At 47.1% G+C, this 16,712-nt stretch overlaps 1 protein-coding gene across 7 annotated transcripts in view; it reads left to right on the top strand.

Moving 5' to 3' along the window:
• The window catches only part of WDR97 (WD repeat domain 97), a 66,555-nt gene extending 51,274 nt beyond the window's left edge, over window positions 1-15,281 (top strand). For 6 of the 7 annotated variants that reach the window (XM_061560699.1, XM_061560703.1, XM_061560705.1 and 3 more), the window contains 5 exons: window positions 468-589; window positions 4,554-4,719; window positions 5,060-5,250; window positions 6,304-6,365; window positions 11,911-15,281. In XM_061560699.1, the coding sequence (XP_061416683.1) occupies window positions 468-589; window positions 4,554-4,719; window positions 5,060-5,250; window positions 6,304-6,365; window positions 11,911-12,089 (720 nt within the window). In that variant the 3' untranslated portion in view covers window positions 12,090-15,281. The remainder of the gene's footprint in view (window positions 1-467; window positions 590-4,553; window positions 4,720-5,059; window positions 5,251-6,303; window positions 6,366-11,910) is intronic. The other variant, XM_061560700.1, reaches the window with a different exon arrangement.
• The last annotated feature ends 1,431 nt before the right edge of the window (window positions 15,282-16,712 follow it).

The following is a 16,712-nucleotide window of genomic DNA, read 5'->3' as shown; positions in this document are numbered from 1 at the left end:
TTATGTTAATTAGTAACCATGGCCACGGGGAGCCGTACTGTCCCGACATCACCCCGTACTGTCCTTACACTTGCAACTCTAGGTATTACATGCTTCCACTTCCTGTTCCTTTGTGGGTGCACATTGATGACATCACACCACCTATTTAAGGCCTCAAGACTGGATAACATTTTCACTATTCTGGCAACATTGTCTATGTTAGGTCGAGGAGGGTGTACAACACACTGAATCACAATAGCAAGAAGATTCAGAGATACAACTTTTCTTTTTACCGTTTTGATAGAAATAATGTTCATTAATTTTACTTTCACCTCCACAAATATACGAGTCACATTTCATATAAATACAATATTTCATCCTTATTGGCATGTCTAAAATACAAAGTGATGTCATGAATGCTAATATAACAACTTGTGAGGATTGTGTGGCTGATTTCACTTTATTGTTGTGATATTTTATATCAATAGGTGGATGAGCAACGTGCATTCATCCAGACAACATTACAAACATTACTCACTGTTGGGTTTCGGAGTAAAGAACTTTTGACTGAGTTTATGGTGCAGTTTCTTCAAGCTGATGACAATTTCAGGTATGCAAAATGCAAGTATCTACAAAAATAAATCTGCTCTTAGTGACCAACATTCTTTATTGTTCTTCATTGCAGGTAATGTTAATCAAATGCAATGAATACACAAACTGATTGTTTTAAAGCAATCCATTCAATTTGAAGCAAACACGTGAAAGTATAATTGAAAGTATAATCAGTGTGCAGAGTCTAGAGGCGACACTACATCTCGCGCCTCTGGCACGCCAGCGGCCACGTGGTGGTGCGTGCCGTCTGCTAGCGGCGTGCGGGAGCAGGGGAGCGTGGGCAAGCTGTGCATGGAGCGACATCTAACGTGCGGAACGAGAGTGGAGCGGTGTCGGTGTGAAGAGAATGCGGAGCTGTCCAGCCGACGAGAAACAAATAATAAAGAAGACACGAACTATAGATCGTCGTCGAAGTGCTTTAATACTAGTCGTGTCAGAAGTGACTCTTGAAATTGGATGAAGCAGGCGCTGCAACGATGTCCAAGCATCTCAAGAAAAATAACCCACCTGCGCCGTCCTCGGACGACGATGACGACTCGCTCAACCAAGACTTACCGACCCCGGGTGCTGCGGACCCGGTCACTGCAACCGCTGCTGCCTCGGCCAAGGCACCGGGCAAGGATGTCGGAGCGGAGCCGTCTTCGCCTCTGGCCAGGGATTATGGCTGGCGGCGGGTGGCGGAGCAGATCAATTCTCTCTGCACGGTTCTGCTCAACCTCGTGACGCTGGTCGCTTCGTCCGCGGCACCGGGTCGGCCGCAGGACACTCTGCCGAGTAGAGACGAGCAGGGCTTCCTTTGGCGGTCTCGGAAGGGCCGTCCGCCATTACGGCCGTGACAGCCGCCACGTGGCGCGAAGCCGCCATCTTGGGTGCAGCTGTGCGGGTGCACGGTCTGAGCCCAACATTTAGGCGGATCCACGTGGCGCGCGGCTGACGGAGGCAGCATCGGCCAAGGATAACGGCGCGGGGCGCAGCCATCGCCTTCCCAACATTAAAGAATTTGTTGCGGGCGGCGACTGGAGTGCTTTTACTTGCCGGTTCAAATCCGCTTTTCGTTCGGTGTGGTGGACCGAGGAGGAGGCGTTGGACGCCTTGTCTACACTACTTGACGATGTATCGTTAGCGGTGTTCCGTTCCATCCCCTCGGAAAAGAAGAAGACGTTGAAAGATGCGTTCGCCGAGATGGCGTAAGTTTACGAACTGCCGTCTGACGCCCAGAGGAAGTTCATGCATCGTTGCCGCGGAGCCAACGAGTCTCCCCTTGCCTATCGCTGCACACTGTTGGCGCTCGCAATGGCCGCCTACCCCAACTCCACGCCCGACATACTTGACCCTCTCATTCTAGCGAGGATGCTGGAGTTATCCAGGGAAATGGGTATCTCGCTGCCGGTGTGGAGCCACGAGCCGCTGACGTCCAGGTGGGCCCCAGGTGCCTCGATGCTAAGGACAACTTGTGCCGTTGGGCGCAGATGGCCGCCTGGACGGGAGACCCTGCCAAGGATGGTGAGCCGATTGGATGGGCGCCATTTCGCGTTGTCCACATTCCGTACAACGCGGGAGATGAAGACTTGGCCTCTGCCGCGTTTCGCTGGGTGCCGCGACGGCGGCCGTGGTGCATCGGGACGGAGCCTCGATGCCGCGCGGGGATGGCGATGGGGCTCGCCCGGCAGGCTGGGACGACGTGCTTCAAGTGTAGCCAGATGGGCCACTTTGCGCGCGACTGTCGGAGTCGTCTCCGTCCACCACCACCTTCCGTGACCCCATCTTCGGCGTCGCCTCCATGGACAGACCGTAACCCCGACCAGGCAAGTTGGCACGCGTCAGACACCCGGCATATATTGACACCTCATGCATCTTCCGACGTGCGTAATGTTCCGTCGGGTTGCGACTGCGTGACACCGCCGGGGCTTCGCTGCGTACAATTACTCAATGTAGGAAATTGGCGCGCCATGTCGTCGCGGCTTCGGCGGGGTCTCCATGGTGCCGTGCACTATACAGGGGGTGGAAGTTCGGATTTTGGTGGATACTGGGGCGTCGGCGACTATTATTTCTGACGTCATCTTCCACCTCCTGTCTATTCCTGCTTCGCGTGTGCGGCCGGCTTTCGACGCGTGTATTGCTGCCGAAAAATTGCTGCATCTTGGCGTGCAGAAAACCTTGCTCATGATGCAAAAGGATTATTTTTGGCCCGACATGACGGCCGATGTTGCCAAAGCTATTCAGGTGCCCGGAATGCGCTCGGCGGAAACCTCTATGCAACAAATATATTCCACCCTTAAAATCGATTAAGGTGACCCGAATTAATGAACTTGTGGCTCTCGATATCTTCGGGCCGTTTCCTCCTTCCGCCAGGGGTAACAAATTCCTGTTGGTGGGGGTGGAATATTTTTCACGTTGGCCGATGGCTTGGCCCTTGCCTGACCAATAGGCATCGTCCATTATCGACGCATTCCTGAACGGTTATGTGATGGACAAAGGTGCTCCGGAACGGCTGCTCACCGACCAGGGCCGAAATTTTTCATCCAAGTTGCTGCGGGATGTGTGTGATGCCTTGGGCACCAAAAAGATACGCACTTCACCTTACCATCCGCAGACGGATGGGATGGTAGAACGATTGAACTGTACCTTGTCGGCCATGCTTTGTCACATGGTGAGCGAAAAGCAGGCCAATTGGGACCTTCACATTCCTGGCCCCGCATGCTTCTAAGGGTTACTCACCATTCTTCCTTATGTATGGTTGGGAGAACGTGCCGCCGATTGGCGTGCAACTGGTAGCGCCCGCTAAGGAGCCCGCGCTGACCCTACCGGAACATGTCCGCAATTCAGTTCGCCATTCGGTTCGCCGTGTCACAGAAGCACGCGAGGCAGCAAGGATTGCTATGGCCAAGACCCAGGCCCGGAACGAGCGATGCGCTCATCGGTCGTGACACAACATGCCATGGGCTGTGGGCGACCGGGCCTGGCTCCATTGTCCCTGCTGCTGCCAACAACCCCGCTCCGGCTGGGCCTTTCCCCGCCGCGACGGACGCTGAACCTTCCACTCTTCCGCCTCCTGTTGCGATGGAACCGGCGGGGCCTCATGCTGCTGCTGGGGATGGATCGGCGTCGCGTACACGTTCCAGATCTGTTCCCTTTCGTTGATGATTGTTCTTATCTTGCATTGCGCATTCCTTATGCATCTTATTGTTGTTGCTGTATTGTGTTATGATTGTTATTCTTACTTCCCTTTCGTAGTGCGTTCGTTATGCGCCTTATTATTGTTGTTATTGTGTTGTTCTTCATTCTCAGTGGCTCTCGTATTGCACGTTGCTTTGTTCCTAGTCGGGACGGCTAGGAACGAGAGTTCACCGGCGGTCGCCGATCGGTGGGATAGGCTCCGCTTGTTCAGCTATCAGCCAATTAGATGGATCCGCCAAGTTCAAGGGCGGAGCTCAAGGGTTCTTGTGGGTAACCATCCAGAAGGTTTGTGAGGGGGTGTGGCTATAGGCGGGGCTTGGTGACGTGCGTGAAGGGTTATAAGGGGAAGCAGGAAGCAGCTCGGGGTCAGTGTGTGGAGTCTAGAGGCGAGACCACATCTCGCGCCTCCGGCACGCCAGCGGCCACGTGGCAGGGCTGTCTCCTTGCGCGCCTTCTGCCAGCGGCGTGTGGGAGCGGGAGAGCGTGGGCAAGCTGTGTGCGGAGGTGACAACAACTAACACGCGGAACGAGAGTGGAGCGGTGTCGGTGTGAAGAGAACGCGGAGCTGTCCAGCCGACGAGAAACAAATAATAAAGAAGACACAAACTACAGATCGTCGTCGAAGTGCTTTATTACAATGATACATTTTGTCTTTGAAATTACAATACTTTGTTAAAATAATTTCTGGAATGTAAAACCCAATATAATGACTGTTTATGGAGATGCTGCTGCTGTCCAGGGTACCCCATGATCTCTCTTTTGATTATTACCCACTGTTCTTTTAGGAAGGTGTTGTGGACTATGCTGAATCAAGCAGGGCTACGTGACCCACATGCCTACTTTGCCAAGGAGATGATATCCTGGAATCTTTGGTCCAGAGATGACTTTACCAAACAGGATTTACAAAGGATCTGCATGGCATGGGTAGACCGATGTATTATGCATTTTAAGGTATGATTTTCCATGTTATGCCACATTTTCAGCATTTCCTCTCTCAAGCTTTCACCATACACTACTGCGGGCATCTCCAACTCCTGACATGTCATAAAGTGCATTCAAATGTAATAAATAGCATTAAAATGTAATAAATCGCATATCAGTAACAGCTGATATGTGAATTAAATGCAATGGTATAACACAGTGTATTGCTATTTCAGGTCAACTTCCTTTTTTTAATGCATAATTACTTGTATTACAAAAAGGCTATTTCGACATGATATGTGTCTATATTGGTATTGTTGAGCTTCTGAAGCTTGGTGGTGTTTTCGATCCTGTACCTGTCGCATGTCAGGGAACAATGCTGCCTAATACACCGGTTGTTCTGGGAACATCGCAAGAGTTCTTTGTTTCAATGGAGACAGTAAACCTCTACTGCGCTGCCCAGCTAGAGAAAGAGCTGCTGTTTGCATCAGATGTGACCCCTTGCTTGGCTTATGCACAGATTATGAAAAACACTGTTTTGGTTCTGCCAAAAATTAAAAGGTATGTTCCCTAAATATAAATCATTATCCATTTTTTATACATTTAGTAAGTGTTATATGTTGCCTATTAAAGTGTCCAGTTGCATCCCAACATCTCTAACAACACAAATTTAAATATAATTTTTGCAAAATTCCACTTAACATATGATGGCAAGTAACAAGTATAGTTTCACATTAATCAAAATATAAATCCACAAAAGTGTGTCACGTGCAGCACATAGTTTGCATAGCCACTTACATATAAATAAACATGTTCTTTCTGTCACATACAGGGAAATTAAATTCACTGGGAGAATTTGTTGTAAGGCAGAGTAGCTTATCTTTGTATTGGTGACAGATTAGACACCACGGGAGATTGCAGTTTTTTAGTACTGTACACTATTCACTTAACGTCAAATAAAATACACCAAAACACTTCTCTCAACAACGTCCAACGAAATTCAGATGTGTGTGTGTTAGCACTGGAGTGTTGTTACTTGTATACCAAGAGTCCATGTTTGTGTCGCTCCATGTAGGCAAACCATGACCCTTGATTGATCTCGTGTTCAACACCCACGCGACCACAAACAGTGCCTTGGTAGTTGCGACGCCATCGTCAGTCAGGTTGTTCTACCTCCATAATAAAGTTGGGTTAGATCGCGTAAATATAAATTTGTCGTTAAACCCGCCACCATCCACAGCCAATTAGCAAGGTTTGTCACGTAAACAATGTGCCAATTAGTTACTAGTTCAGCACACCGGTGTGTTGGAGAGTCAACCCAAAATATTTAATTTGAGTACAGTGAGGTTTTTCCAGAATTATCACAAATCGCCTGATGAACCTAGTTACCACCAGCACAACGTCATTTGACTGCAATGCATCAAAAAATGGTGCGCATGTGGCAAAGTACATGTTTAAATTTTGGTTTAAAATAATGTGAAAGTATTTTACATGTAACTGCTGATGTAATTGAACAGGAAATTATTAACAACCAATAATGATTTTTTTTGTGTGTGCCTTGCCTTCTAAAGACAGACATTTATCAAATAATACTTTGTTTACATTTGTTCATAGTTCTCAGGCTCTGGTTCGTTTAGGGGAGACTCAAGTCAGGAGCAGACAATGCCACTCTGAAGGTATGGCTATCACATGTTCTATTAAAACCTGTAACGTACACTCTTATGATTCTGCTTCTATACTGTGAATCAGGATATAAATGCTAAAATACTCTATTGGAATAATGAACAATTTTAACTGAGAACCTGTGTTCTATTCTAAAATATCTACTATGGATAAAACTATTATGGTGTTTTTAACATGTGTAGTGACTAACTCGGAGAGAGTAAGACTTGGAGGCACTTTATTTAATAAGCACCATCGGGATAACACAATATGTATTAAGGCCGTCTATTGTCGGTGGCCTTGCTCCGCCCTGACCACGCCCCCTTTCTGGACCCTACTAGCGGGTTCCTGGTGGGCATCTTCTGTGACCTTTTCCCTAGATCCCCTTCTCGTGTATATCACGGCCTGCTGACATCAGGACTGCCGTACGCCACAGATCCCCTTTTTCACCAGCAGCCAGCGCTATACCACTACATCACCCCTCCCCCTCGTGGACAAAAACAGTCGTCTCGACTGACAATCACATACGGAGAGGAGGAAAACTTACAAGAATGCGCTAACGCAATTTACCTAACAGGGAGGGTTAACGAATGTCAGAAAAAAACCCCTTTAACTATTAACCCCGAAACCGCGAGGGAAGCGGCTGCAGCCACCCGCCAGACGATGGAACACAATTGAACGACAGGAAGGGAGCAGTTCAGCGAAACAAAGCCCTCTTGGAGCGAGTCCTCGACGCTGGTCCCCCATCTCGAGCAGGAACTTGCATGCTGGGGACCACCGGGACATCACACAAATGCCCTAAAGGGCATGGCCCCTCCCTGGGAGAAGAAGATGGCGACCAGGCCTCCACACGTCCATCACACCGAAGCGACGTCGGGGGATCTCCAGACTTCAAGTGCTGGGGTCCTGCGGGCGGGTACAACGCAATCCTCCTGAAGCGCAACTGCCGGGCTCATTCGCCCCGGCTCGTCGGACACATCAGACACCCACCGCTCAGGAGGTGGGGATGAATCGTCAACATAGGGTGAAACATCGGGTTCTAACCGTGACAAGTGCACAAACCAACGACGGCGACTGATCTGTATATGCATGCACTGTAGTCTCTTGACCTCAATCACCTCAACAGGGGACATACCCAAGGGCATCTGGGGACAATGCAGCCACGCCTTGTCCCCCGTTGTCCATGAGCTGAGACGCCTCCTGCGCCTCCGTCAAAAGCCTAAGCGTGAACTGCATGGGCACGGGCATGACGGCTCTCTTCTTACCCAAATTCATGCCCAGTTGAGCTTCCATGGGGGGATCAGTCTCCCTTCCATACATGAGGTAAAATGGGGAGAATCCTGTTGAGGCGTGAGGGGCCATCCTATATGCGGCCAGGACACCGGGAAGTTCCAGTCCGACTGCGCCTCGTTAAATTGTTGACAACATGAACATAAGGGTCCTGTGCAAGTGCTCTACCATCCCGTCTATCTGAGGATGGTAGGGCGAGGTCCTGATTTTTTTTGTTCGCAGGGAGTCGCACACCTTCCGTAACAATTTACAATGAAAAATGTGTCCTTGGTCCGTAAGAAGCTGTTCCGGAGCCCCCTTGTCCAGAACATACCCGTGCAAAAACGCATATGCAATGGATGGTCTGGCAGAGGCCATGCCACGAGCCACCGGGACAGGTATTCCACCACGAACAGGAGGAATTTATTTTCCCTCTGAGTGGTGGGGAACGGCTCAAGAATGTCCAGAGCAACTAGCTCGTTGATACGAGACACTGTGATAGATTGTAACGGAGGCTGGGCCTGCCTCAGTGGTGGCTTGCGGCGTGCACAGTCAGTACAACCTTTTACCATGTGGTATACATCGTCTGTCATCCTGGGCAAATAGAAGTCACGCTTCAGTGTTAGCAAGGTTTTATGGACTCTGAGGTGCATTCATTTCTCGTAGACCGCCCGTGTGAGTTTATCCTGCAGAGCATTTGGCACCACCATGCAATAACGCTGCAGCTCTTCATCCCATCTCATCAAGAGTCCTTCAAGGAGGACTATAAGGGACACTCCTGCTGGCACGTTTTTACTACCTCTTGTGCCAACGCGATGCCGCAACTTCAAAAAGGAGACATCCTCCATCTGGAGGCGTCCCCATTCCACGTGCGTAAGACCCAATGTGCTATCACTATGTGCCCCTGCCGCGGGTGGTGGTGCATTGACAGCTGCCACTACCATGTGTGGCGATCCTGCAGCTGATGGCTTACATCGACCGGCACCCATTAAGCACGCACACTGGGCATTCGGTGGTAAAAGGGACAGTGCATCTGGATTGCAGCGCCGTACACCCTTCCTGTAGGTGACCGTGAAGGAGTAGTCCTGTTAAATTTCTAGCCAGCGGGACAGTTGGCCGGAAGGCTGTCAATCCAAAGGGAATATTGGTGTGGTCCATACGTATGATAAAGTCCCACCCGTAAAGATTCAGCCTATATTGCTGTACAAAGTGAACTATGGCTAGCAGTTATGTGCGTCACGCAGTAGCGCTGCTCTGCAGGGGACAACACATGGCTCCCGTAGGCCACCACTTTCTCTGTGCCGTTCACGACCTGGGACAGTACAGCACCATTTCCGGTGCAGTTGGCGTTCGTGTCTAACACAAAGGGCAGAGAGAAATCTGGGTAGCCAAGGGGAGGAGCGTTGATGAGGCCATCGTGCAGCGCGACAAACGCGGCCTCCTCCTCTCCCCCCACCGAAATCTCTGGCCCTTGGCAGTGAGCACGTGGAGCGGTTTAGCGATCATGGTGAACTTGGGAACAAACCGGCAATAATACGACGCGAACCCGACAAAACTGCGAACTTCACCGACCGACATGGGGGTTGGCCATGTGCGCACGCACACAGTTTTTTAGGTATCTGTGGCTATCCCGGACTCGCTGACAATGTGGCCCAAATAGCCACAGACGTTTGCAAGAGATGGCGCTTTTGCAGTTTAAATTTGAGATTGGCCGTCCGCACCTTGACAAACACTGAATGCAGTTGCTGCAGATGTTGCTGAAATGTGCGCCCGAACACAATGACATCGTCCAGGTAAATGAGGCACAAATCCCACTGAAAACCTGCCAAGACAAATTCCATAAGCCGCTGGAACGTTCCAGGAGTGGAATGAAGCCCCATTTTGAGGGAATTAAATTGGAACAGCCCTTGTGGTGTTCGGAAGACGGTTTTTGGCCTGGATTCCTCATCCAAGGGCAGCTGCCAAAACCTTGACAACAAGTCAAGTGTCGAGAAAAACGCGCACCCGACAAGGCGTCCAAGGAGTCATCCATCCCAGGGAGTGGATATGCGTCCACCACCGAAATTGTATTAAATTTGAAGAAGTCAACACAAAAGCGCAGACTCCCATCCTGTTTTTTTTACCATAACAATGGGGGGGGGGGGGGGCCCATGGGCTGCATAGAGTAGGGAAAATAATGTTCGCAGCTAACATCCATCAACTGCCTGGCGAACATGGTCCTTCTCCCTGGGACTGACCCTATACGAATTTTGCCTTATCAGTGCTGCGTTATCCATATTGATGTGATGTTGCAATAGTGAAATGCGGCCAATATCAAATTTCCCCTGGCTAAAAATATCGGTAAATTCCCGAAGCAGGGCACACAGCTCGCCCCGCTGTTCCCTGGACAAATCGGAATTTTCCCCGCACAACACGTCCATCCAAGCCCCGTCCAACTCGCCTCCCCGTTCCACCATGGCAACGACGTCTGCAGCCTCTGTCCAGACCTCCTCACAGCACGTGGCCGTTGCATGGGCTAAAACTGTGCCAGCTTGAACCACCGCGGCCCCCAGCCCGACATGTAGCACTTGCAAAAAGGGCTCCTGGTCCACCCTCGCTATGGTCTGAGCACCCACCAATGCAAGCCCCCGAGTCACTGTATTTAAGGGAGTTAAAAGGACCCCTTCAACAGGATCTGTCAAATCCAGTTGCTTCCGCAACCGCAAGTGCACCAACATCTGTGCACCTGGCGGAATCATAACAGTTTCCCTCGCCAGGGCCTGAACTGTAGTGTTAGCCCTTGCTAACCTAGTCGGAGACTTCAAAAAGGCCAACCGCTGTCCCGACGGCAATTCAACACAGCTTTGATTGACAAGGATCTTAAGGGGCATGTTCCCGAGGAAATCGATGCCCAAAAGACAGGGTACAGATAATGTCCTGGAAACTAACACCAGCCCCATTAACTCAAAGTTCCCAACACGGACTTTAGCCACTCTTTGCCCTATAATCTCCAAACTAGAATGGCCTTAGTATATCAAAGCACAGAAACATGATAAATTATAAAATACATTTAGGAAATTTAGAGAAACTGATATAGCAACAATCCTAATGCCGCAAAATGTTATGAAATGTAATTTAGTTATTTTTTTTTATCTGCCTGTGGTAAAGGGTGCTGCGATCACCCAGAACTGCCCTGTTGTCAGTGGCCTTGGCCTACTGCAGGCTTCTCTGCATACAGACCCCGTAGAATGCTTGATTCGTTATAGTGATCTTTGTGCGGAATTTTTTTAAATGAAAATAAAAATATTCTACAAAACTCTGACGAGGGAGAACATGCAGCAGTGCTGGCCGAGGAAATTACCCGCCCCCATCATTTGCTCAGCCAATGAAAACGACGCATGGTTCTCAGCCAACCATATCTCACCACTCCCCGCAATTAAATTATTACTATTCGTGGTCAAGATTACATTAAAAAAATACATTTGTTTAGCCAGGTAAGAACTCACGACACCAGGATAGAGTTTCAGGCCCCACCTCAAAGAAACCTTGCCACAAATGTAGACCGATGGCATCACTAAGATCGCGGAGGGCATCACTAAGATCACGGAGGTCCTGGAGCTCTTCTCTGAGAATGACCCGGACTGGGACCACAGCAGCAGCTCCACCAACCTGGTCCCTCACCGTTATACAGAAGTACAGTATGCAGTCGTGAGTAGTGTACATAATACTGGTGTAATAATACATCTTTTTTTGTATTATTATTATTAGCGCTGTTATCGATATTCCAATGAAGTCCCCATTAATTGCTTATACGAATATATACACTGGTAGATTGGCCTCTTAGCGCTGATTTTATTTAGGCTCACTTCTTCAGGAATGCATCTTGAGCGTTAAGCGAGGTCTGCCTGTATAGTGGGTCCTACCACTCTACACCCCAGCTCTTTTAGCCACCACTTGCAGGAGACTGATGGACGAGTTGTCCATCTCACACAGTAAGGAGACTGTAGGTTGGATGAGATAAACATCTAGAATTGGGCGGCAAGATGCCACAGTGGTGACACTTCTGCCTCACAGTAAGACTACCTGAGTTTGATTCTTAACGTAGGTGCCTTTCTATGTGGAGTTTGTATGTTCTCCCCTTATTCTGCATGGTTTGCTCCAGGTTCCCTATTAGTTAATACAGATATACAATGTATTGCTTAATATCATACCTTAAATTACACGTTAAAATTAATAACATGTTGGCATATGATGCATTTTTTAGCTATGTTTTGTGAGGAAAATTAATACCTTGTATTTGTATTTGTTTAGCACACCTCCCATCCTTGGCCCACAAGAAGCAGCTGAAGGATTGTCTTCCATTTATTGGCCTCCCAATTTGTAGATATAACCTGCAACCATTTTCTTCAACTGCCAGCATCTCTGAACATCAACAGGTCACACTCAGAAATTCTCGCAAATATTTCATCATCAACCAATCTTACGTGTAGCACAACAAAGGACACATTCGATATAACACATTTTGCAATACATCGTGAAATATGTTACAATACATTTAATATATAAAGTGTGTACACTTGTATTGTGGCAAATAAGGTCAGTTTCTGATTTAAATATTCAGCAAATAGTTATGAGATAACACATACAGCTAAATGCCTTCTGGTTATATTCATATTTGACACATTTTTGACATAGGTCTTGTAACTGCATATATGCAGATACTAGATTTGAAGCTTTCGTGACTGCAGGAATTACTCTGGTTCTGTCGGTAAAGTCACGTAGGAAGAAAGTAAATTAAATAATAGAATACGACGTTTCGATTGCAACACAAGCAACCGTTATCAGGTAGAAATACATTTGAGAGAGACAAAACACAGACACGGAGACACACAGACACACAAGCAGATAGAGACAACACAGAGATAAACACACAACATAGACACAGAGATCCAATGCCTCTTAAATAGAGAGAGAGGGGGGAGGATGGAACCACCTTTCCGGGGAGGATGTAAGTTTGTTTTTTCTCTCTCCGTGTGTCTATGTTTGTCAAATTTCAGACTTAACTTCAAATATTTGCAATCTTTGGAGATCGTAATCAACCAGGCTATGCCTTAATTGTGTGTTAGCCGACTCTCTGTTGTTGGATTTAGGACCCTTTTTCCAAAATTCATATTAATAATAATTCTGCCAAATATTTTTTTTCATATACTCACTTGCGGGGTCGCTGGGAGCACAAACGGACGCTCGCAACAGAAAGCCGGAGATTAACCTTAAAATATAACAAGTAAACCCGTAAAAACAAGGTTTTTCACTCTAAATCCTTTATATGCGTGGCGGCTAGAGTTCTCTCGTCCTCTGGCTTGAGATGGCTGCAATCTATGGGTCAGATGATTGTCTGCCAGTATTAAGCAATTGGTAATTAAATATTTAATTAGTTTTCCCTAAACAGTGTAAAATTTTGGAAAAAAAATTTCACGAAAATTAATTGTCACACACAACGAGTCTGTGTGGAAAATGTCAGCTCGATTGGATCACGGGAAGTGGGTTAAAAAACGAGCGAAAGATTTGCACGGTCCTAAGCAAGCAAGCGAACTTAATATAAAGGATTTAAAAATATATTCGCCTGTGGAGGACGCGGGGATCGATCCCGCGACCTTTGGCATGGGAAGCGAGGGCGCTACTAACTGCGCTACTCCACGGCCTGTGGAGGGGTTACGCTCTGGGCTCTTGCACTGTGATGTTCAGCCAAAACTATGAATGCGTTCTATTTGAATATATGTAAAATAATTTTTTTTTGCCTAAAAAGTGTAAAATTTTGGGAATTTTTTTTCACGAACAATAATTGTCTGGCACAACGAGTCTGTGTGGAAAATGTCAGCTCGATTGGATCACGGGAAGTGGGTTAAAAAACGACCGAAAGATTTGCACGGTCCTAAGCAAGCAAGCAAGCACGCGAACTTAATATAAAGGATTTAATGAAAGGATCCCCCCCGTACAAAGGAGAGCAAGAGGAAGTGGCTCTCACAAAGAGTTTTATTGCAGGTTGGGCATGTGTTCCACGGATGAAAAGATGGCTCGGGGAAGGAGATTTAACAGATGTCTCAATAAAACACACGCACACACGGACACATATACCACTCCCCCTCCCCACAGAAAGCGATATCAAAGTAAAGTTGGGCTTTTGTGAACAGAGACAGAGAGGGGAGGGATTATACAATTCTAAGTACGAACACAACTCAAAAATTGTCATTCTTGCTCCAGTCTTGCGAAAGAGCACGAGGGAGCAAGCACCGACCCCAACCATGTCTCGCAGAGAGAAGTGACGATGCGCGTTTTGAGAGCTGGATTCGGCACGAGCCGACAAGAGTATCGCTGAAAGTTTTTATGCTACATTTACCCTGATGTGTTAAGTCGCTCGCAAAGTCAAGGATTGCGACAAGTGGTATTGTACTAAGCCTTCACAGTTGTTTAGAGGTGTGCGAATACAATTCACAACTTTTGAGAGGGAGCACCAGCAAAAGCGCCATACATCGAAAGCATCATCACCACCGACGCAGGAGATCATCACCACCGACGCAGAAGAAGACTCCGCAACTCATCAAGTATGGAGAGGCTCGCTGGGTAGCGATATGCTAAACCAAGCAGGAGTTCTGCACCAACAGAAGTATCGCGACACCGAGCCGCTGCAGTGCGAGTGAGACTGGCGAAGATTCCAGTTAACACTCATGAAATAGCGAAAGCGCCCAACTTCGACCAGAGAGAGAAAGCAGGCGGCTCACTGCAGCCACGCCCGAGCGAGAGGGAACTTCTCCGAAGCCGTTCGTATCATACGCCCTCCCCCACACTCACAAACCCACGACGCGCCCGGCGTCTGCTCCCACATGAATTTATCAAGGGGACAATCAAACGCCCCCACACAATGGAATCAACCCTAGCCAATCATAAGAAGACTAATTATGAAAGTGCATGGATCATCAGCTGGCCGTGAAGGCATTGCGGCTCATCGATTGATAAGAATACGTCGTTTATAAGTGCCTTAGTAGTTTATTTTTATTTTTCGTTTTTTTTAATCGCATAAATTACCAATATATTCATCGATGTAAACTAAACTTTCGAAACCTTCGTCACGAATCTACACTCTCACAGAGATAGAATATTGTGTTAAACCTGTTTCTTTGCCATAAAACCTTGTCCACGAATTAATTAAAGCTTAGCCAGATATATGAATCTTCCGTAAGAGGGCACGCCCACCGTCGCACACCATTGTTCCAAGACATTTCGTTAAATATATAATCTTGCCGATGAATCTATTGACGTATACTTTTGCCTTTGGGGTATAATAATTTGCTTGTATTGCCTTTCGTATGACTATCATTGCATGCCTGTTTTAAATACTCTACCTGTGGCCGGATACGCTCGTGTTACTCTGTGGAATTAATTTATTGTTCTGATTACCCAGTTTGACAACATAATCACTGCGGGTTAAATGCATGGATCAATAAGGAGAACATCTCCAGGAGTACTGTGTTAATAATTCCAAGCATGAGAGTTCGCATATTAGAGTGACATGTTTTTGTTTAGAATTAAAATTGCTTAACACAGAAGTGTTTGAGTGTTTATTTCCTAAGTTCATGCATAACAATCTTATTTATAAGAACTGTATCCTGCGTTGAGATATTAATTTGGAGACCTAACATAACACACTAAGATATAATCAATAAATATGGAGAAGGATGGTAAGCTACCATTCCTGGATGTTTTGTTTAAGAGGCCTGACGGCTCGTTGGGACATTTTGTCTACAAGAAAGCCACCCACACAGATTCCTATCTAAAACCTGATTCCCACCACCATCCGGCCCAGAAGAATTCTCTCATCAAAACACTACACCATAGGGCCCACTGCATCTCCGACCAACACCACCTAGCCAGTGAACTGAACACGTACACCAAGCCCTCAAGATGAATGGGTACTCGGACCGTATTATTCACAAAGCTGTTTCTCCAACCATGGAGAAACACTCTCCTGAGAAGCGAATCAAAACCATGACTTTATCATATATAACAGGTGTTACCAAAAATATTTCCAAAATCTTAAACAAACATAAGATCCAGGTCCGATTCAATACAGTACACAAAATCCGTGATCTAATCCCATCTGTGAAGGAGGTCATTCCTCACATGCAAAACCCTGGAGTCTACAAACTGGGTTGTACCTGTGGTAGCAGTTACATTGGGGAAGCGAAACGATATGTCTCGGACCGTGTTCGCAAACACAAGGCAGATCTGAAACACGGCAGTACCAATATCTCTGCCGTAGCTGACCATTGTTATAACGCTGTGGGCTTGCATGATATTGCTTTTTTCCGAGACCAAGGTACTCTTCAAATCTTCGGGCAACTATCAAAGATTTGTTCATGAAGCCATCCAGATATACAAACATAGACATAACGTCAACCGAGAAGATGGAGACAAATTTAACAATCTTTGGAAGGATGTTATTAACCAGGTAATGCCTTAACTGGTTGTGGTTGTTTCCATCCTACCTGCCGTTTACTAGTAGATTTTTATTTCCCCCCCCCCGTGTCCCACACTCAGCTTCCCACTTCTAGCCCTGCCCAATTCCCCCCCCGCCTCACGTCCTCTTCCCCTAGTGCTCACGCAGCCCCCCCCGCCCTTCCCCCCCCTCTCTCCACCCTTGCCTCCCCCCTTTCTTACCTATATAACCTCTTGCCACGGCAACTCTCTTGCTGTGGTTATTCCACTTGATGAAGATTGCTTGTGTTGCGATGGAAACGTCGTGATTTGTTTTATTTCTACCTACGTGACTTTACCGAAAGAACCAAAGAGTAAGTATGCAGATACTCTTAGAGCAGTGATTATAAATACCAGTCTTGAAATTATTAGCATTGGTAGTCATAGAAATACCATTTATCAAAATACAGAGAATTATTAAATTAATACAATCACGTTTGTTACCTGGAACATGCATATTGTGCTTTGTTCTATTCTTGCATAATGCTTTGTTTTAGTGTGATCAGAGTTTAACCTTCAGAGCTGCTACTCGACTGCTGCTATATCTGAACTGTAAAATATTTGAATATATGTATTTTGTT

Source organism: Lethenteron reissneri, chromosome 26 (genome assembly GCF_015708825.2).
Source record: "Lethenteron reissneri isolate LAM-NWPU_2019-01 chromosome 26, ASM1570882v1, whole genome shotgun sequence".
Lineage (NCBI taxonomy): Eukaryota > Metazoa > Chordata > Hyperoartia > Petromyzontiformes > Petromyzontidae > Lethenteron > Lethenteron reissneri.
The sequence above is the reverse complement of the archived record's forward strand: the minus strand, read 5'-3'. Positions and strand labels throughout refer to the sequence as shown.